Here is a 22,814-nt window from a genome sequence, read left to right on the forward strand (position 1 = left end):
CCAATTACATCATACCCGTTAACTGCTATCTGCGCAGTTAATTCGTCCACCTTATTCCGAATACTCCTTGCATTGAGGCACAGAGCCTTCAGCTTTGCCCCTTTAGAATTTTGCTGTAATGTGGCCCTTTTTGCTTTTTGCCTTAGCTTTCTCTGCCCTCCACTTTTACTTTTCTTTCGATATTTTGCTTCTGCCCCCATTCTACTTCCCTCTGGCTCCCGGCATAGGTTCCCATCCCCCTGCCGTAGTAGTTTAACTCCTCCTCAACAGCACTAGCAAACACTCCCCCTCGGACATTGGTTCCGGTCCTGCCCAGGTGCAGACCGTCCGGTTTGTACTGGTCCCACCTCCCCCAGAACCGGTTCCAATGTCCCAGGAATTTGAATCCCTCCCTGCTGCACCACTCCTCAAGCCACGTATTCATCTGAACTATCCTGCAATTCCTACTCTGAATAGCACGTGGCACTGGTAGCAATCCTGAGATTACTACTTTTGAGGTCCTACCTTTTAATTTAGCTCCTAGCTCCCTAAATTCGTCTTGTAGGACCTCATCACTTTTTTTACCTATATGCACCACAACAACTGGCTGTCCACCCTCCCTTTTCAGAATGTCCTGCACCCGCTCCGAGACATCCTTGACCCTTGCACCAGGGAGGCAAGATACCATCCTGGAGTCTCGGTTGCGGCCGCAGAAACGTCTATCTATTCCCCTTACAATTGAATCCCCTATCACTATAGCTCTCCCACTCTTTTTTCCTGCCCTCCTGTGCAGCAGAGCCACCCACGGTGCCATGAACTTGGCTGCTGCTGCCTCCCCTGGTGAGTCATCCCCCTCAACAGTACTCAAAGCAGTGTATCTGTTTTGCAGGGGGATGACCGCAGGGGACCCCTGCACTACCTTCCTTGCACTGCTCTTCTTGTTGGTCATCCATTCCCTATCTGGCTGTGGACTCTTTTCCTGCAGGAGGACCAACTCATTAAACGTGCTATTCACGTAATTCTCAGCATCGTGCATGCTCCAGTGTGAATCTACCCACAGCTCCAGTGCCGCAATGCAGTCCATCAGGAGCTGCAGCCGGATACACTTCTCGCACACCGGGAGCGTCCCTGACTTCCAACATAATACAGGAGAAGCATAATACGTGTCCGAGCTGTCCTGCCATGACTTAACCCCTAGATAAACTTAATTTGGCAACAACAAGGCTAAAAGGTTACTTACTGATATAGAAAAGAAAAAGAAAAACTACTTACCAATCACCAGCCAATCACTTACCCCCTTGGCTGTGACATCACCTTTCGATTTTGTTCTACAAATCAGGCATAGGGATTGTGAGGGGGGGAGGGGGACGTAATTAAATTTTACAAGCATTCAACAGTCTCACTTATACAAATAAAGAGCCGTCCTGAATAAAAAATTATAAATAAAGCAAATAAAAAAATATTGAATATTCCTACCTGTGTGAAGCAGCAGCAGCCTTCAAGCAGGCCTTTCATGCAGGAGACAGGGACAGCGTCAGTCCACCGACGGCAGCCCAACAACGGCAGCAAGCTGCCTTCGAGCTGCAATGCTTCAGGCAGGCCTTTCATGTAGGAGACGGGCGGCGTCAGTGGCAAAATGGCAGGCGAAGAGGCAGCAAGCAGCCTTCGATCTGTGGAGGAAGCTGAGGCAATTCGGCCAGGAGACGGGCGGCGTTAGTGGCTTGATGACAGCCGAAGAGGCAGGAAGCAGCCTTTGAGCTGCAAAGCAGGCTGAGGCCATTCGGCCAGGAGACAGGGGCAGCTTCACTGGCGCGACGGCAGGTGAAGAGGCAGCAAGCAGCCTTCGACTTGCGGAGGAGGCTGAGGCCATTCGGCCAGGAGAAAGGGGAGGGACATGGTTGGGGCCACACAGAGGCAACACAGCAGCCTCCACAGCTGAGAATTTATTTTTATAGGCTGCAGGCCGTTTGACCAGGAGACAAGGTAGACGTGCAAACCACCGAGAGGGAGAGCCAGCCAGCCAGTTTAAAAGTTACATTTGTAATTCAAGTATGGGTACTGCATTATCAACATCACGGATTATGCAATAGTTCGGCAGCAATTCACTGCATAGGAGAGAATTGATTAGAGCTCACCGCACCAGGAACGTCATAGGCCATAAGCTGATGGGCAGGAGACCTGACCCACGTCAGCAATATCGAGCCAGGCGCTCGTACCTGGACATGAGCGAGGCTGATTGTGTCAAAAGGCTGTGTTTCCGCAGAGAAGTTGTCGTTGAGATCTGTGATATGCTGAGAGCAGATTTGCAGCCCAGAAGCAGAACGGCGACTGCATTGTCTGTTGAAGTGAAGGTAACAGCTGCACTTGCCTTCTATGCCTCGGGATCGTTTCAGGCTACAACTGGAGATGTGTGCGCCATCTCTCAATGTGCAATACATGCCTGCGTTTCCCAGGTCATGGCTGCACTGCATGCGCCGAGGAATGACTTAATCAAGTTCCCAATGACCACACAAGCGCGATCCATGACAGGGCTGTGGGCTTCTTCAGGATTTCTGGCTTCCCAAAGGTACAGGGCTACATTGATTGTACCCACATTGCCTTGCGAGCACCTGTGGAGGATTCTGAGCAGAACAGGAATAGAAAAGGTTTCCACTCCATTAATGTGCAGCTCGTATGTGACGATAAGCAGCGCATCATGTCAGTCGATGCGAGATATCCTGGCAGCACTCATGATGCGTTCATCCTACGCGACAGCGTTATATCTGACATGTTTGAGCAACAGCCAGAAGGGCAGAGCTGGCTACTGGGAGACAAAGAATACGGCCTGGCCACCTGACTCATGACGCCCCTACATGTGACACGGACGGAAGCTGACCGTCAATATAATATGGAGCACGTTGCAACGTGCAGCATCATTGAGAGGACCATTGGCATCTAGAAACAGCGTTTCCGATTCCTGGACCATTCTGGAGGCCACTTGCAATACTCTCCTCAGATTGTCGGTCACTTCACTGTTGTGTGCTACATGCTGCATAACTTAGCCATCATGAGTCAGCAGGAGCTGGTAGTGAAACCAGAAGTCCCACATGAGGGGCCAATGCCTGATGATAGTAATTTGGAACAGCAGGGTGAGGATGATGACGACGATCAGGAAAGCATGCAAGTTCCTGATGCCAGAGCACAATGTCGGAGGAGGGCCGTCCATCGTGCTCCTTTAACGATTGCCCGAGCCCTATGCCAGCAGCTCATCCGTGAACGCTTCAGCTACTTATGCCTGAGGGCTCTGCGACAACTGTTGCGCATGGACATGTTCATTTTTTGGAGTTACATAGAAACATCGAAAATAGGTGCAGGAGCAGGCCATTCGGCCCTTCGAGCCTTCCCAAGCCATTCAATAAGATAATGGCTGATCATTCCTTCAGTACCCCTTTCCTGCTTTCTCTCCATACCCCTTGATCCCCTTAACCGTAAGGTCATATCTAACTTCCTCTTGAATATATCCAATGAACTGGCATCAACAACTCTCTGCGGCAGGGAATTCCACAGGTCAACAACTCTGAGTGAAGAAGTTTCTCCTCATCTCAGTCCTAATTGGCCTACCCCTTATCATAAGACTATGTCCTCTGGTTCTGGACTTGCCCAACATCGAGAGCATTCTTCCCGCATCTAACCTGTCCAGTCCCGTCAGAATCTTATGTTTCTGAGATCCCCTCTCATCCTTCTAAACGCCAGTGAATAAAGGCCAAGTTGATCCAGTCTCTCCTCATATGACAGCCCAGCCATCCCTAGAACCTTTGCTGCACTCCCTCAATAGCAAGAACGTTCTTCCTCAGACTAGGAGACCAAAACTGAACACACTATTCCAGGTGAGGCCTCACTTAAGGCCCTGTACAACTGCAGTAAGACCTCCCTGCTCCTATATTCAAATCCCCTAGCTATGAAGGCCAACATACCATTTGCCTTCTTTACCACCTGCTGTACCTGCGTGCCCACTTTCAGTGACTGATGAACCATGACACCCAGCTCTCGTTGCACCTCCCCTTTTCCTAGCCTGCCGCCATTCAGATAATATTCTGCCTTCGTGTTTTTGCCCCCAAAATGCATAACCTCACATTTATCCACATTGTACTGCATCTGCCATGTATTTGCCCACTCACCTAATCTGTCCAAGTCACCCTGCAGCCTCTTAGCGTCCTCCTCACAGCTCACACCGCCACCCAGTTTAGTGTCATCCGCAAACTTGGAGATATTACACTCTATTCCTTGATCCAAATCATTGATGTATCTTGTAAAGAGCTGGGGTCCCAGCATTGAGTTCTGCGGCACCCCACTAGTAACTGCCTGCCATTCTGCAAAGGACCCTTTTATCCCGACTCCCTGCTTCCTATCTGCCAATCAGTTCTCTATCCACGTCAGTACATTACCCCCAATACCATGCGCTTTGATTTTGAACACCAATCTCTTGTGCGGGACCTTGTCAAAAGCCTTTTGAAAGTCCAAATATACCACATCCACTGGTTCTCCCTTGTCCACTTTACTAGTTACATCCTCAAAAAATTCCAGAAGATTCGTCAAGCATGATTTCCCTTTCCTAAATCCATGCTGACTCAGTCCGATCCTGTCACTGCTTTCTAAATGTGCTGCTATTTCATCCTTAATGATTGATTCCAACATTTTCCCCACTACTGATGTCAGGCTAACCGGTCTATAATTACCCACTTTCTCTCTCCCTCCTTTTTTAAAAAGTGATGTTACATTAGCTACCCTCCAGTCCATAAGAACTGATCCCGAGTCGATAGATTGTTGGAAAATGATCACCAATGCATCCACTATTTCTAGGGCCACTTCCTTAAGTACTCTTGGATGCAGACTATCAGGACCCGGGGATTTATCAGTCTTTAATCCTATCAATTTCCCGCCTAATAAGGATATCCTTCAGTTCCTCATTCTCACTAGACCCACTGTGTCCCCTAGTACATTCTGAACGTTATTTGTATCTTCCTTTGTGAAGACAGAACCGACGTATTGGTTCAATTGGTCTGCCATTTCTTTGTTCCCATTATACATTCATCTGAATCCGACTGCAAGGGACCTATGTTTGTCTTTACTAATCTCTTTTTCTCTTCACATGCAGTCAGTTTTTATATTCCCTGCAAGCTTCCTCTCGTACTCTATTTTCCCCTTCTTAATTAAACCCTTAGTCCTCCTCTGTTGAATTCTAAATTTCTCCCTGTCCTCAGGTTTGTTGCTTTTTCTAGCCAATTTATATGCCTCTTCCTTGGTTTTAACACTATCCTTAATTTCCCTTGTTAGCCACGGTTGAGCCACCTTCGCCGTTTTATTTTTACTCCAGACAGGGATGTACAATTGCTGAAGTTCATCCATGTGATCTTTAAATGTTTGCCATTGCTTATCCACCGTCAACCCTTTAAGTATCCTCTGCCAGTCTATTCTAGCCAATTCACACCTCATACCGTCGAAGTTACCTTTCCTTAAGTTCAGGACCCTCGTTTCCAAATTAACTTTGTCACTCTCCATCTTAATAAGAAATTCTACCATATTATGGTCACTTTCCCCCAAAGGGCCTCACACAACAAGATTGCTAATTAGCCCCTTCTCATTACACATCACCCAGTCTAGGATGGCCAGCTCCCTGGTTGGTTCTTCGACATATTGGTGTAGAAAACCATCCCTAATACACTCCAGGAAACCCTCCTTCACCGCATTGCTATCAGTTAGTTTAGCCCAATCTATATGTAGATTAAAGTCACCCATGATTACTGCTGTACCTTTATTGCATGCATCCCTTATTTCTTGTTTGATGCTGTCCCTAACCTCACTACTACTATTTGGTGGTCTATACACAACTCCCACGAACGTTTTCTGCCCTTTGGAATTCCACAGCTCCACCCATACCGATTCCACATCATCCAGGCTAATGTCCTTCCTTACAATTGCATTGATTTCCTCTTTAACCAGCAATGCCACCCCACCTCCTTTTCCTTTCTGTCTATCTTTCCTAAATGCTGAATACCCTTGGATGTTGAGTTCCCAGCCTTGGTCACCCTGGAGCCATGTCTCCGTGAAGCCAATCACATCGTATCCGTTAACTGCTATCTGCGCAGTTAATTGCTCCACTTTATTCAGAATACTCCTTGCATTGAGGCACAGAGCCTTCAGGCTTGTCTTTTTAACACACTTTGCCCCTTTTGAATCTTGCTTTAATGTAGCCCTTTTTGCTTTTTGCCTTGGGTTTCTCTGCCCTCCACTTTTACTATTCTCCTTTCTATATTTTGCTTCTGCCTCCCCCCCTTCTATTTCCCTCTCTCTCCCTGCATAGGTTCCCATCCCCCTGCCATATTAGTTTAACTCCTCCCCAACAGTTGTTCCTATGTTGTGTTGTGTTAATGGAACATGATTCAGTTTTAATGAAAAAATATTTTATTGAAAAGTTAACGCCACTGTAATAAAATATTTGTTGTATCAAACTTTACTTTTTAACATGGCTCTTGAAGATCACTTAAAAACTTTAAGATCACTTTTTGGTGCAAAATTAAATAAGTTACAAAATGTGAGAGCGTTTATATTGTAAGATCACTTAAAAACCCTAAGATCACTTATAAGTTGTAAAGTTACAAAACTTACAAAACAATTTCAATTTGAAAAACGCTACTAAAGCTACATCAAGAACAAGAACAAAAGCAGCAAAGAAAGGATGCAACCATCTCTCATCCACATCTCAGTGAATGTTCCCTTCTTCATGGGGGTGTCATTTGATTGGCGGGACTTTGTGCCCTTATTGCAGCAGCTGTCTCCATGAGGGCCTGTGCTGTTACTTGCATGCCCTCCCTGACGGCCTGTGCCGTCGATTGCACTCTCTCAGGCATTCCCTCCCTGATTTCCAGTGTCATTACTGCCATTTCTCCCGTCAGTACTGTCAGCTCTTCACCCACTACACTGACGCTACCGATGAGTGATCGGGTAAGCTCATTGGTATCCACACCCAATGCCACAACCTGAGCCGCATCTGTTGCACGCTGCATTTCAGGAGAGCATGTCTCCAATCTCCTCCTCCTCTGTCTGGGTCTGCCTCGCGGAACCACTGCACTGGGAGGCGCGGGCAGGGACGGTGGGACGCTTGGTGTTCCAAACGGCAGCACTAGAGTGCGAGCCGTGGGCTGGGATGGTGGGTGAATGGGTTAAACTGCTCCATTATATCACCAGCACCACTGGGACCCGCAACGTCGGAATTAAAACCATGGAAGGTGCAACCAGAACCTATGCGAGTGGGAGACGCAGGCTCAGACGGTGGGGCACTGGCTGCAAACTGCTGGATTACACCAGCAGCACCACTGGGACCCGTAACATTGGAATCAAAACTATGGAAGATGGAACCAGAACCTATGCAAGGTGTTGAAACTCTGATGCCCCTTAATGTGGGCTCATAAACATTAATTTGGAAGGTCTCCCCTGTAGACATTTCAGTCATCGCTGCCAGCATCCAGTCTGGATTGTCCGCATCTGGTTCTACTGGTTATTATTCTGGATCTTCAGGGTTGGCATCATCATCATCATCATGTTCTGCAAAATATATCAGAACAGTGAAATGTTTAACAGCAAAGGAGGGGGCAGGATGGGAGGCATGAGTGCTCTCACACATAGCAGGCCAGGCAGCAGGTTGATTTGAAGGGCCACGAAGCATTTTCAGGACTTACCCCCTTCCTCGCGTGCGGGCCCAGTTTGTGCTGTACTAATTACTTTTCTCCATGTATGACTCATCATAGCAGCTACCCTCTGTTCCAAGGGTGTCAGTGGATGCAGATTGGGCGTGCCTCCTCCTGTTCGAGTTTCTTCCCTTTTGTTGTGGGCCAATTTCTTCTGCAAAGATTAAAATATAACTATTTACAGAGTGCGTCGTTCTGCAGGGTGGGACATACAAATAATCACATTACAATTACAATTACATTAAAAAATGAAAATATTACTTGCACTAACTACTTGACCAAGGTCGTGCCACTTCTTTTTATCCTGACTTCCAGATCTCATGGTATGCACCACTGCGCAGTAATCTTCTGCAACTTGGTTCCAGCGTTTCTTCATTTCTTTGGGTGACACTTTTATGCGACCTCTGTTGCTGGTATCCAGCTCCTGCCATCTCTGCTCAATGACGTTAACTAATATCTCCACTTCCTCATGCAAGAAATTCTTTGTTCTTGGTGGACGTTGTTCCATTGCTGTATTGAATTGACACACTTATTTTTCAAAACACACAGTCCTTATTTGGCATGCACCTATACGCACTTGTTCTGGAAGTTTAGCAGCAAAAACCAGCACTCACTGATTTCAGCAGGTGATTTCTTCATCAGTGCTGCTAAAAGCACTCCTTCAGGCACAAAAAATCACCAAGGTTCAATCCCAAGCCTTTCCAGAGCTCCACGAAACAAATCAGCACTTTTCTTCAAGTTCCTTTAAAAATGGACGAGTGCCAATGTTTGTAACCTACTGCGCGTGCGCGCACGCTCCAACGCGCACGCTCCAAATGGGCTGCCGGCACGATATCCTTGGATCTGAGTTAGCCCCGCCCCCCTGCACTTTCAGAATCGGCGCGACGCTGTTGCTCCGCCCCCCGCTGATCTTTGCGCGCCTAGCTCCGAGGGATCTGCAGGGAGGCCGAGAATTCCTACGTAAGTTTTTGATGTGCTATTGGACGCGAGAAACGGACGTCGATATCGGCGGCGCGGCCCAAAACTTGACCCCCATATCTTGTTTTTGCATCTCATTTATACTGATATTTATATTTAAATGATTATTACTTATTTTTTGTTATTATTGTGTTATATTATGAATTATAAATGACAATAATGCTCCAAATCATTCAGAAATACCTGTAAAATAACCCCCCTCTCTCTGCATGCAACGATCTCCACTTCAGCACTCGGCAACCCTCTCTCACTCTTCTCTGCGCAGGGTCAACTTTGACCTCAAAATCGCGGGAGAATGCCCGCGTATGTGCAGAGAGAAAAAAAATGCTTATTTCTAGGGGTCTGCTTTACAAGGCAAGCAGATTGTCGACTCCGGCCCACTACTGCTGAAAATCAACAAGCAAAAATCTTGGGAGCGCGCTTTAACGGTATTTCGGCGGTTCAAAAGACGCAACCGCCAGAATGCCGCTATGGTTTGGACGGAGGCAATCGAAATGCAAATTCTAGTCCGATGCCATATTCTTCTCTATCTCATTCCAACAGGAGGTTTACTATTTGTTCAACAGTTATCATTTTTAGAAAATTTGTTTTCTGCTTTTATTGAGAAAAATAACCCAACTAATTATTTCCTGTGTTAATGTTGCCTTTGTAATGAAATAATTATTTTTTCTTTTGATCACATGAGTATAAAATTGCCAATTCCAAACACATCTGCAATATTTTTGTAAAATAATCAACTACACAAACAAGTTTTCTGGAGCTGTCAAATGTTGAGAATCTCTTTCCCTGCAAAAACAACCCTCTTTTGTTAGATTTCTGCATCTGGAAGGGTGACTACATACATCTATTTTCTTAAAATTTTCTGGTTTTCTAACTATCAAGAGGGCTGAGTGAACAGTCAAATATTGAGATGTTTTTTATTGGGTAGCTGCATTTCAAAAGAAGCACAAGAAAAATCTGCCTTGTTCAAGTTTTTTTTTAATCCACTTGCTCTGTGATAACATAAAAATTTAAATGTCGCAAAAAGGTTGCAAATGAAAAATTATTCTGATTATACTTTTTTCAAAAAATATTATTCATGAAAATCAGCATTTTCGTGAATCAGTGCAACATCAATTAATTTGATATCTTTATCTCCCCTTCAGGGTTATTTACAAGTTACTGGCTTCTAAAAGTGAAAGCATCAGAGTCCAAGCGCTAAAAGTTCTGGGGTACTTCCTTAAACACCTTGGTCACAAGTAAGTACAGCCAAATTAGTTTTAATTGCATTTTCAATTTCTTTAATGTAAATTCACTCTACTCTTTCCATATTCTTGAGCTGCGAGAAGGTAGTGGCGTGCGAGATCCATAATAGTGTGGCGTTTAGCTTCAGTGGGAGTGAATGGGACAAAGTATTGGAAATTTTCACTTATTTATTGTACTGTATTTTGGGTTAAAATTTATTTTAATTTGTTTAATTTTAGCTGTTCAATACTCGGAGTCTTTTAATATTACTTATTTGATGCCCTGTGAGCTGTTTTGAGGTGGTAATAGTTATGAAAGAGGTGTAAAAATATCAAGAGAAATGGAAAGAAATAAACTGAAGGAAAAAAAGACCTGCATTCATATAGTGCCTTTCACGACCACCGGACGTCCGAAATCGCTTTACAGCCAATTAAGTACTTTTTGAAGTGTAGTCACTGCTGTAATGTAGGAAACGCGGCAGCCAATTTGTACACAGCAAGCCTTCACAAACAGTGATGTTGGCCAAGACACCGGGGAATAACTGTCCTGCAGTTCTTTGAAATAGTGCCATGGGAACTTTTAGCGTCTAATCCGAAAGACGACACCTCCGACAGTGCAGCACTCCCTCAGTACTGCACTGGAGTGTCAACCTAGATTTTTGACTGAGGTTGTGTGAGATAGAAACACTGTTGTAGAAAGCTCAAGGGATGTCAAAAAAACATTAGAAAACATGAAAAAAGAATATGGCTTAATGTTACAAAAATGGAGGCAGGATTGAATGGTATGTATGTGAGTGCACAAAGCATTCAATACAAAATTGGCTAGCTAAAAACATTTATAGGTACGGATGGATATTGATAATGGAGATGTAGCTTAAAATTGGACAAGACTTAATAGTCCTGGTTATAATATTTTTGGAAAGATAGGGAGAGAAAAAAGGGAGTGGGATGGCATTGTTAGTGAAGGATTCCATTCCAATGTACAGATGCCCTTAGAGGGTTGTGTTGAGACAGAATCCATATGGATGGAGTTAAGAGATAGGAAGGGAAATAGTACAATGTTTATTGTGAATCACAGGTCACCACAGTAGCGATGAAATAGAGATGGAGATCTTCAGACAGTTCAGAGGGATATGCAAGGACAATAGGACAAATAATATTGGGTGGTTTTCCCTATCTCAAGATAAAGTGCAATAAAGGTGATGCATGTGGTCAAAGTAGAAAATGTTTTTTTAGAATGCAATCAGGACTGCTTCCCAGATCAGTATGTCCTTAATGAACGAGGGAAATAATCATTTCTTGATTTAACTCGAGGAAATGAAATGGGACAGATAACTGATGAGAATAAAGCAACAATCTGAGAAATAGTGTCCACAACAGAGGGCTCAATTTTACCCAAGCCCGTTTTCTGGCGTATTACCAGAGTTACGTCCGTTTTTCTAGGCCAGAAATGTGCCAGAAATATTTTGCCAACATTTCCCCGATGTATAATTCAAATTTGGCGCTGTGCAGCGGGGGATGAAGCCTGCTGCCTGCGCCGAAAAAGCGATGCCGCACCTTCTGCACATGCGCGACAAAAAAGTGATGTGACGTTATTTCAATGGACGCGCATGCGCAGTACAGCTCCGGGTTGGCAATCAGTCATTTTTAAAGAACCAGTTGTGTGAGAAGGAGGGCTGTGTGAGAGCATTGGAAAAATCGGTTCTGCAGCAATACAAGATGCAACGCGATGCAAGGACCAAGAATTTTTTACAGGATGAAGTCGAGGCACTAGTTACTGTGATTGAGACCAGATGGCAGGAGCAGGACTCCAGCAGAGGTCACATAAAAGTTCCACCCAAATAATGAAGAAACGCTGGAACCAAGTTGCAGAAGATTACTCCGCAGTGGTGACCACCACGAGATCTGGAGGCCAGTGTAAAAAGAAGTGGCAGGACCTTGGTCAAGTAGTTAGTGTAAGTTATATTTTCATTTATTCAATGGAATTGCAATTGTAAATGTGACCATCTGTATATGACCCACCCAGCAGAAAGACACGCTCTCTAAAAAGTTGCATTTTCATCTTTGCAGAGGAAGGTGGCACATAACAAAAGGAAAAGAACTCGAACAGGAGGAGACCCGGCAAATCTGCAGCTGCTGACACCCTTGGAAGAGAGGGTCGCTGCTTTGAAGGGTCCTGCCTGGAAAAAAGCAACCACCATTGCATAAGCTGGGCCCACACTCGAGGGAGAGAGTAAGTCCTGTAAATTCCACAGTCTAGCTTTGCTAAATGTTAAGTAGTGCGTGGGCTAGCCATGCTTCAGTTCATGGGGATGTCTCCCTCAGCTATTCTTCGGTTGATACAGTGTGCTTTCATTCATCATGGTCCTTCAAATCAGCCTGCTGCCTGCGCTGTATGAGCCTACTCATGCCACCCATCCTGCCCCCTCCTCTGCTGGTAACCATTTGTCTGTTCTATTATATTTTGCAGAACTTGAGGTCAACCCTAACGATGCAGAAGAAGATTCAGACGTGGACGAGCCTGAAGAGGAGAACATCTATATAATGGAACATCTTCCAATCCCACCCTCCAGACCATGAGCATGGCGATGAGGGGGAGAGGAACAGGCTGGAGATGGATGAAGCCCCCACTGTTTTACTGACTTTGGTGGAGGTGCAGGTACCGCCCATTGAGAAGCCAGCCTCTTCCGTGACTAGCTGTTTGAGTGTTGGTGGGACATTCCATGGTTTCCTAACGTCCGAGGCTGTGGGTCCCGGTGGTGGGGTGCAGCAAGGCACACCCAGGGCCCCACCTTCCAAGGCTGTCGGTTCCAGTGGTGTGGTGCAGCGAGGCACACCCAGGGCCCCACCTTCCAAGGCTGTGGGTCCCAGTGGTGGAGTGCAGCGAGGCACACCCAGGGCCCCACCTTCCAAGGCTGTGGGTTCCAGTGGTGTGGTGCAGCGAGGCACACCCAGGGCCCCACCTTCCAAGGCTGCGGGTTCCAGTGGTATGGTGCAGCGAGGCACACCCAGGGCTCCACCTTCCGAGGCTTCAGGTGGCAGTGGTGGGGTACGAGCCACACCGTGCTCTCCTGAGGTGCAGGTTCTAACAGATGTGGTTCAGATGATGGCAATGAGTGCGGAGAGCATTGACTTTACGTGATCACTCCTGGACACCTTTGGTGGAGTGGGTGATAAGGTAGCAGGACTGTCGGGAGAAGTGGGGTGGGTGATGAGGTAGCAGGACTGTCGGGAGAAGTAACAGCAATCTCACGAGAAATGGGAATGATGTCAGTGACCATGAGGGAGGGAATGTCACAGGTAGGTGATGCGCTGTCAGTGAACATCAGTGAGGGAATGTCAGAGATGGTGCAAACACTATCACTGAACATGAGAGAGGGAATGTCTCAGGTAGTTGAGGCAGTTTTGCTCAACATGAGGGAGGGAATGTTGCAGGTCGTTGAGACACTGTCAGGGCGCATAAGGGACGGCATGTTGGAGTTAGCGGCTGCAGAAAGGGAACACGCCCAGACCCCGCGCCCATTGACAGAATCAATTGCCACTCCCACTCCAATCCCCACACCAGCCTCTGAAGAGCCCCAAGTCGGGCCCTCCACATTGCCGCCTGCCGCCGCCCCCCCCCCCCCCCCCCCTGCAAATGACCCGGGAAAATTGAGCCCATAGTTAAGATCAATGCAAGAATAGAGAAGTACAATGAAGAGTTGAAGTGTGCTGGTCTGGAAAATGACAATGATCAGCAAGATAAAAAGAGAATTGGCCCAAATTATCTGGACAAAAAAGCTGTCAAACAAGTCGACAATTCAGCAATAGCAAATATTCAAATATATTTCGTATTTCTTTTGCTCCATGTTTACATAAGGCTTGTTATTTAATTTTCCATACAATCCTTCTCTAAGCTCCAGAATCTGATCTTCCAAAAATTTCTGTCACCATATCCAATTATCTTTCAGTATTTTTTAATTCAGTAATGGGATTCAAATTTCTACATGATTCCTAAAAAGTTCTTGATCTTGAGCAGCCCATCTTGGACACATTTTGTGGCTTCTTTATCATGAAGGAGGGGTGGTAGAAGCAATGTGGAATCATCTTGTGTCCTTCCAAAGAGTAATATTACCAGTGACTCGGGAGCAAGTGTTAGATTTTTGCTTTTCTCTCAATACTTCCCATAGGAGTTCCTTCATGTTAAGCCATAACTTTGAAGTTAACATACAAAACTGGGAGTATAACAGCTCTTGCTTCTTATAAGCTGATGTTTTAATATCTAGATTTTAATCTTCCTTCAAATATTCCCCTTGATGGAGCAACGGTTGGAGAAATGTAATTATTCTATTCCATGCTCTGGTAATATGCACACATTACTGTTTCAAATAGTCCATTTTGTTTTGCTACCAACCAGTAATTTGATATGAGATCAAGGGGTATGGAGAGAAAGCAGGAAAGGGGTATTGAGGGAATGATCAGCCATGATCTTATTGAATGCAGGCTTGAAGGGCCGAATGGCCTACTCCTGCACCTATTTTTCTATGTTTCTATGAGCTCGAGCTAACAGATAAAATGCCCATTGACCTTCAAAGATCAATAATTTGATTAGTTTAGTTTGAAAGATTACTGGGGCTTCTGCACAGACACCCAATCTTTAGTCTTCAATGTTAATTTTGCTGAGGAAAAACAGCTTCTAGCTTAACTACCTATTTTGAAAACCGAAATAATGCTACAAAGTTCGCTATTTGTAACAGGATGAAAACTCTGCTTTCATTGTCTGCCTTTGTGGCAAGGAATGCGTTTGTGAAACCAATTGATCTAAATGGGGTGGGGAAGGAAAATGCTTTATGTGAGTTAGAATTGGATTCCACAGACAATCTGAAAATTTGGTTCTAGCCAGCATTCCTCCTTCAACCATCATCAGCCAGAAACAATTGACTGGTTATTCATCTCATGGCTGATTGTGGGATATTGCTGGTACAACGTGGCTATACATTAACATATATAGCAGTCATTGCACTTCAAATAAGGAAATTGTTGTGCAAAATACTTTGAAACATTGTGATATTGAATAAATGCAATATAATTTATATTATTAAATCTCTTGAATTCTAAATTACTGATTTTTCAGGAGCCAGCACCACTGAAAAACTGATAGTGACATTTGCGTACAGTTATTGGGCCTTTATATGAGGTGTTACGGGATCACAGTCTTAATACCGCTTTTATCTTGTTCTCTTGTGAAAGTGGCGAAAGAAAAGCCAGAAATTTGAACTGATGAGTATTGCAAATAGAAGCCATTGTATTCTGATGGGCCTTATGCTGAGAATATTGGACAATGGACTCAATAAAAGTGACTCCTAAATGAAGAGAGCATGAATTCAGTTAAATTTTCCATTGCTGTATAAAATGAACAGGTATCAGTCATGTCTGGTATAATTATGTGACTCTTTCAGAAGGAAGGTGGAGATCATGCACACGCACAGTCTGTTCACTTTGCTTGGAGAAAGGCTAATGCTTCACACCAATACTCTTACTGTAACAACATACAACACACTTTACGAGGTAAGACTTTGAACAAAAAGTGATAGCATGACAAGTACTGTAACTGGTGTGAGAAGTATATGTTATGCACATTGCAATTCAAAGGTGAATTTATTGCGGTATTTTTCCTGCAGCAGTAACGGCAATAAATACTCTCTGCTTTAAAATACTTATCAAATTTCTGCATTCTGAATGTATCCTGAAAAGGTAAAGTTGCTATGGTTGCGGCAGTTTTCTAATTTTTGTCTTGTGTTCAAAGCAAAAGATGTTTTTCATAAGCTGATCATGTCTCCAAAGATCTAGAATGCAGAGGTTTTGACGATTAGTCCCCATTTGCAGTATGTTGTTCACTGGAGATCGCGTGGTTGGTTCTTAATGTCCTCTGAAGCGGCCCAGAAAGGCATTTAAAAATGTTTTTAAATCGCTACATCAACTAGGGATGGGCAATGACTGTTGCAGTATTGGCCACATTCCGAGAATAATAAAAAGCATAAGCTGCCTGCTATGTCCTCCTGTATATCTTGAATGGCAGAAAATGCTTGCTGTTAGGCCAATACTTGTAGGCTAAAACTATTCGCAAAATTCATTTACAGATTAATTAATACATAGAAGCCAACTGATAGAACAAATATTGAATCAGTAAAACACTTAGAAAATCAACATATTAGAATTAATCCATAATAAGTTAAAATACCCTTTTATAGAATCTAGTCCTTAGAGTCTGATAAGTGTCAAGACTTTTGAATGAAACAGTCAGGTAGATTTGCAAATCTGATGTTGTACAGTGATGATGCAGATCTCAGTTCATCCAAGGAATTTAGATTTCCTGCAAAAACTAAAAATGACAGGAGAATTCCCCGTAATTATTCAATTGAAAGAGCTCTGAAGTCAGAGCTATCAATCATATAACATTAAAGCGACAGTTGCAGGAAATATTTCATAGAATAATGATGATCGGGTGCTTACATGTCACCTGGGTTGAACTGAGGGTGATGCCAATGAATCTTGAAATGATATAATGGGTGGTCTTTATATTGAAGATTTTTTTTAAATGGATTGAAAATAAAATAAACAGATTTATGGACAGCAATGCAAACTATCCTGTACTTTGTCTGCACAATATATATGTTACGTAGGACCTATGTTTCATGTAACATTATATTAGATGCATACATAACTATCTCTCAGAATAGAAATATGTGTTTTCAGTAACTAGAAATGAGAATATTTACAATAGAATAACATGAGGAATTATTACATCACAACAAAACTTTTAAAATTTGTTATCCTTCACATCCCATAGATTATAAAAGGTAAGCATCGAGGAATTATGGACTCCTGTCCCTATTTGTGATGCCCTACTTATACCAATTGTGCTGCCATTTATGTTTTGATTTATATCTTCTAAATTTCTAAACAAACCTGTTCCTCACTGTGCATTATGGCTTACTCTTTTTAACCAAAAAAAATTAACTTTTCCTTGGCTGGGGATTGAGGGTGGAGTGGGAAGAGTCGAAGAGAAATTAGATATTGAGGTCTTATTGCTTAATATTGTATAATCTTTGCCGTGAAAAACATTGAAAATGCCATCACAGTAGTACAGATATAGAAAGGGGAGGTCTTTTGTTTCTAAATGTAAAGGGATCATCAATCTTATAATCTAGTTGCAAAGCTTAATTAACCAATAGTTTGCAGTGGATGTGAATGAGGACTACTGATCCGAATTGATTTATGTCTGTTCGCACGGGGTTGTTCACTGGAAGAAAGACCTTCCTGGTTTGTTTAATTTGTACATACATACAATGAGAAATTGACATTAGGGCTGGGCTGAGGTCCATCAAGATTAGTCCAATTGAGGTAGATAACAATGGGCCAAAATTAAAGAGGTGTTTGTAGAAACTATGTGTAGTGAGTAAAACTCAATAAAAAAAAACATTAAAACTTCTCTCATATCCAAGAGGGAACTTGAAATTGTTAATTGGTGTGGAATACAAAAGACCACAATCTGTTGTTGACGACAAGAGAAAAAAAAATCTCAAAATACACCTCAGAATGAGGCTGCTACACAACACAGTTGGGAGATTATCTGCATACCTAAGGCACAAGTGTTATAAGGGATCATGTCCCATGTGACTTTTCCTCTCATTTTAGATAGTCAATTCTTATTCCTATATGGATGTTTAACTTATTATCAAGAATGACAATCTACGTGCAGTAAAAATTCTAAAGGCCTGGATTATGCTCTCAGCGGCGAAACATAGAAAGTAGGTATAGGAGCAGGCCATTCAGCCCTTCGAGCCTGCACTGCCATTCAATATGATCATGGCTGATCATTCAACCTCAGTACCCCACCCCAGCCTTCTCTCCATACCCCTGATCCCTTTAGCCGTAAGGGCCACATCTAACTACCTTTTCAATATGTCCAACGAACTGGACTCAACAACTTTCTGTGGCAGAGAATTCTACAGGTTCACAACTCTCTGCGTGAAAAGGTTTTTCCTCATCTCGGTCCTATATGGCTTACCCCTTATCCTTAGACTGTGTCCCCTGGTTCTGGACTTCCCCAACATCGGGAACATTCTTCCTGCATCTAACCTGTCCAGTCCAGTCCGAATTTTATATGTTTCTATGAGATCCCCTCTCATTGTTATAAATTCCAGTGAGTATAAGCCTAGCCGATATGTCAGTCCTGCCATCCTGGAAATCAGTCTGGTGAACCTTCGCTGCACTCCCTCAATAGCAAGCAAGTCCTTCCTCAGATTAGGAGACCAAAACTGCACACAATACTCAAGGTGTGGTCTCACCAAGGCCGTGTACAACTGCAGCAAGACCTTTCTACTCCTATACTCAAATCCCCTCGCTATGAAGGCCAGCATGCCATTTGCTTTCTATACTGCCTGCTGTCCCTGCATGCCTACCTTCAATGACTGATGTACCATGACACCCAGGTCTCATTGCACCTCCCCTTTTCATAATCTGCCGCCATTCAGATAGTAATCTGCCTTCCTGTTTTTGCCACCAAAGTGGATAACCTCACATTTATCCACATTATGCTGCATCTGCCATGCATTTGCCCATTCACTTAACCTGTCCAAGTCCCACTGCAGTCTCTTAGCATTCTCCTCGCAGCTCGCACTGCCACCCAGCTTAGTGTCATCTGCAAACTTGGAGATATTACATTCAATTCCTTCGTCTAAATCATTAATGTATATTGTAAATAGCTGGGGTCCCAGCACTGAACCCTGCGGCACCCCACTAGTCACTGCATGCCATTCTGAAAAGGACCTGTTTATTCCCACTCTTTGCTTCCTGTCTGCGTGTGTGGGACACTGTCAAAAGCCTTTTGAAAGTCGAAATACACCACATCCACTGGTTCTCCCTTGTCCACTCTACTAGTTACATCCTCAAAAAACTCTAGAAGATTTGTCAAGCATGATTTCCCTTTCATAAATCCATGCTGATTTGGACCGATCCTGTCACTGCTTTCCAAATGCGCTGCTATTACATCTTTAATAATTGACTCCAGCGTTTTCCCCACCACCGATGTTAGGCTAACCGGTCTATAATTCTCTGTTTTCTCTCTCCCTCCTTTTTTTAAAAGTGGGGTTACATTAGCTACCTTCCAATCCATAGGAACTGATCCAGAGTCCATAGAATGTTGGAAAATGACTACCAATGCATCTACTATTTCGAGGGCCACTTCCTTAAGTACGCTGGGATGCAGACTCTCAGGCCCTGGGGATTTATTGGCTTCAGTCCCTTCAATTTCCCTAACACCATTTCCTGACTAAAAAGGTTTTCTTTCAGTTCCCCCTTCTCGCTAGAGCCTCGGTCCCCAAGTATTTTTGGGAGGTTATTCATGTCTTCCTTAGTGAAGACAGAACCAAAGTATTTGTTCAATTGGTCTGCCATTTCCTTGTTCCCCATTATGAATTCACCTGATTCTGACTGCAAGGGACCTAGATTAGTCTTCACTAATCTTTTTCTCTTCACATATCTATAGAAGCTTTTGCAGTCAGTTTTTATGTTCCCTGCAAGCTTACTCTCATACTCTGTTTTCCCCCTCCTAATTAAATCCTTAGTCCTCCTCTGCTGAATTCTAAATTTCTCCCAGTCCTCAGGTTTGCTGCTTTTTCTGGCCAATTTATATGCCACTTCCTTGGATTTAACACTATCCCTAATTTCCCTCGTTAGCCATGGTTGAGCTACCTTCCCCTTTTTATTTTTACTCCAGACAGTGATGTACAATTGTTGTAGTTCATCCATGTGATCTTTAAATGCCTGCCATTGCCTATCCACCGTCAACCCTTTAAGTATTCTCCAGTCTATCCTAGCTAATTCACGTTTCATACCGTTGACGTTTCCTTTCTTTAAGTTCAGGACCCGAGTCACTGAATTAACTGTGTCACTCTCCATCTTAATGAAGAATTCTACCATATTATGGTCACTCTTCCCCAAGGGGCCTCGCACGACCAGATTGCTAAGTAATTCTCTCTCATTACACAAGACCCAGCCTAGGATGGCCTGCTCTCTAGTTGGTTCCTCGACATATTGGTCGAGAAAAACATCCCTTATACACTCCAGGAACAACTCCTCCACAGTATTGTTACCAGTTTGGTTAGCCCAATCAATATGTAGTTTAAAGTCACTCATGATAACTGCTGTACCCTTATTGCATACATCCCTAATTTTCTGTTTGATGCTGTCCCCAACCTCATTACTACTGTTTGGTGGTCTGTACACAACTTCCACAAACGTTTTCTGCCCTTTGGTGTTTCGCAGCTCTACCAATATAGATTCCACATCATCCACGCTAATGTCCTTCCCTACTATTGTGTTAATCTCCTCTTTAACCAGTAATGCTACCCCACCTCCTTTTTCTTCCTGTCTATCCTTCCTGAATATTGAATACCCCTGGATGTTGAGTTCCCAGCCTCCGTAATCCCAATGACATCATATCCGTTAACAGCTATCTGCGCAGTTAATTCATCTCCCTTATTACGAATGATCCTCGCATTGAAGTTCAGAGCCTTCAGGCTTGTTTTTTTAACACTCTTTGTCCTTTTAGAATTATGTCGTAATGTGGCCCTTTTTAATTTTTGCCCTTGATTTCTCTGCTCTCCACTCTTGTTTTTCTCCTTCCTACTTTTTGCTTCTGCCCCCTTTTTACTTCCCTCTGCCTCCCTGCATTGATTCCCATCCCGCTGCCATTTTAGTTTAAACCCTCCCAACGGCACTTGCAAACACTCCGCCAAGGACATCGGTTCCGGTCCTGCCCAGGTGCCGACCGTCCGGTTTGTACTGGTCCCACCTCCCCCAGAACCGGTTCCAATGTCCCAGGAATTTGAATCCCTCCCCCTTGCACCATTCCTCAAGCCATGTATTCATCTGAGCTATCCTGCGATTCCTGCTCTGACCAGCATGTGGCACTGGTAGCAATCCTGAGATTACTACCTTTGAGGTCCTACTTTTTAATTTAACTCCAACCCCTAGATTCAGCTTGTTGGACTTTCTCCCGTTTTTTTACCTATATGCACCACGACATCTAGATGTTCACCCTCCCCCTCCAGAATGCGCTGCAGCCGCTCCGAGACATTCTTGACCCTTGCACCAGGAAGGAATGATGCTCACCATTCACCTCACTGACAGCTGGCCACAGACCTTTCGCGGGCTTCTCAGCAGAGATTTCGGCTAATCCGGCATCTTTTCCAGCATGGCACCCACTACAGGGGATCTGTGGCGCCTGTCAACAGAGCAAATAACAGCGAGGCTATTCAAGTAATCAGCTTGACGTATCCTCACTGAGACACGCAGAGCCCAAACTTGGAAGTATAAAGTAGAAAATATAAATTTGATTTTAAATGATGCACAGGAAACAAAATAAAGATTGGGAAAAAAATGGGATTAAGGAAGAGGGATAAAAGAGACAGATAGAAAAAAATAATTTTAATGAAAAAAAATCTTCAACACTAATTTTCTTATGAGGGAATCAGACTCCACGTTTGTAAAAAAAAAAAAAAAAAAATTTTATGTTCAGAGAGGTTGCTCAGCAGTAATTATCACTTATCACACCGTTAAAACTCACTTACTCCTGAATGTTAGCAGATCTAACCTTTTTAGCCATTTTTAGAGTGGAACTAATGGGCAAGTACAGCAAGTTCGTGCTGTTGCAGTCATTTTAATGCCGAGTCTATTGGTGAGGACTGCAACAGTGCACGCTGTATCTGACAGCAACTTCTGGATTTCCACGTTTGACTGTGCAAGTGCGTACTTCTGAAGTTGCTGTCAGATTTCCATCATTATAACAGTGAGCACTGATAGCCTCACTGTTATTCTCATCGCAAATTCCGGACCAATGTTATTAAAAAAAGTAGATACTATGGATATTGTATGAAGGTTTACCTTCTGCTGTGAAGGAGTATGTTCCATTTATTTTACTTCTTCTTTAGATTTTGACTGAACAAGTGTGCACACAGGTTGTTCACAAGCCTCATCCAGAGCCTGACTCAACAGTAAAAATTCAAAATCCAAGTAAGTATACATAATGGTTAATTTTAGTGTAAATATGTATAAATTCCTTGAGCCCAGGGCAAGCTCAGCTGTTGAGCAGCATTGATGGGGCCTGGATGACTATAACTTGATGGAAATCATAATATACATTGAAGATCTGTTTACATGCCATTTATTGTGCACAGTTGCAAAATAAAGAAAATAACTTGGGTATATGCGATTTTCCTTTCTAAAACATGTGACGTTAATTTACATACGTTGATTTACAGTTGTAGAGAATAGGCCAACAGAAGAATTAGAAAATGATTTTCCCCAAATGAAGTTCAAAGTTAAGGCTTCCATGTTGGTCCCTTTAATTTACCTGGTGCTATGGCATGAAGATTTGGACAAGATCAATGTAAATATCAGTTACAAAATCAGCATATACATGAGATATATAATTTAATATCTCCCAAAAGACACCTGACTTAGGACATCTGTCAGTATAAGCCTTGGAACATTATTTGGATGTGAACTGAATAGTACATGAAAGGGTTTTGAAGTTTAACTATGAAAGAGGAAAATAATCTTATTTCTAATTTATTTTTAATGTAGTAGCTCTTTAAACTAACACAAAATTTACAAGCCAGGCAAATAGTTCATTGACTGAAGTTGTACAATAGAAAGTGCTGTTTCAAAATGTATAGTTTATAATGGAGGTAGAACAATAAAAGAATGAAAAGGTGAGAATGTATGTCCATTAAGAGCTTTTATATTGTAGAATGACAATAGTCTCTGAAGCAAAATGTAAAAATCAAAATATATCTGAAGAGACTTGATAATGACTACACTAATGTTATTGACAAAATGATACTATGCATACAACGACTGCAAT

At 43.3% G+C, this 22,814-nt stretch overlaps 1 protein-coding gene across 1 annotated transcript in view; it reads left to right on the top strand.

Moving 5' to 3' along the window:
- nbeaa (neurobeachin a) overlaps window positions 1-22,814 on the top strand; it is a 1,211,357-nt gene that overhangs the window by 382,323 nt on the left and 806,220 nt on the right. Inside the window, exons 17-19 of the mRNA XM_070892347.1 lie at window positions 9,827-9,919; window positions 15,343-15,451; window positions 21,880-21,961. Coding sequence (XP_070748448.1) covers window positions 9,827-9,919; window positions 15,343-15,451; window positions 21,880-21,961 — 284 coding nt within the window. The remainder of the gene's footprint in view (window positions 1-9,826; window positions 9,920-15,342; window positions 15,452-21,879; window positions 21,962-22,814) is intronic.

This window comes from Pristiophorus japonicus, chromosome 10, assembly GCF_044704955.1.
Source record: "Pristiophorus japonicus isolate sPriJap1 chromosome 10, sPriJap1.hap1, whole genome shotgun sequence".
NCBI classification, from domain to species: Eukaryota; Metazoa; Chordata; class Chondrichthyes; family Pristiophoridae; genus Pristiophorus; species Pristiophorus japonicus.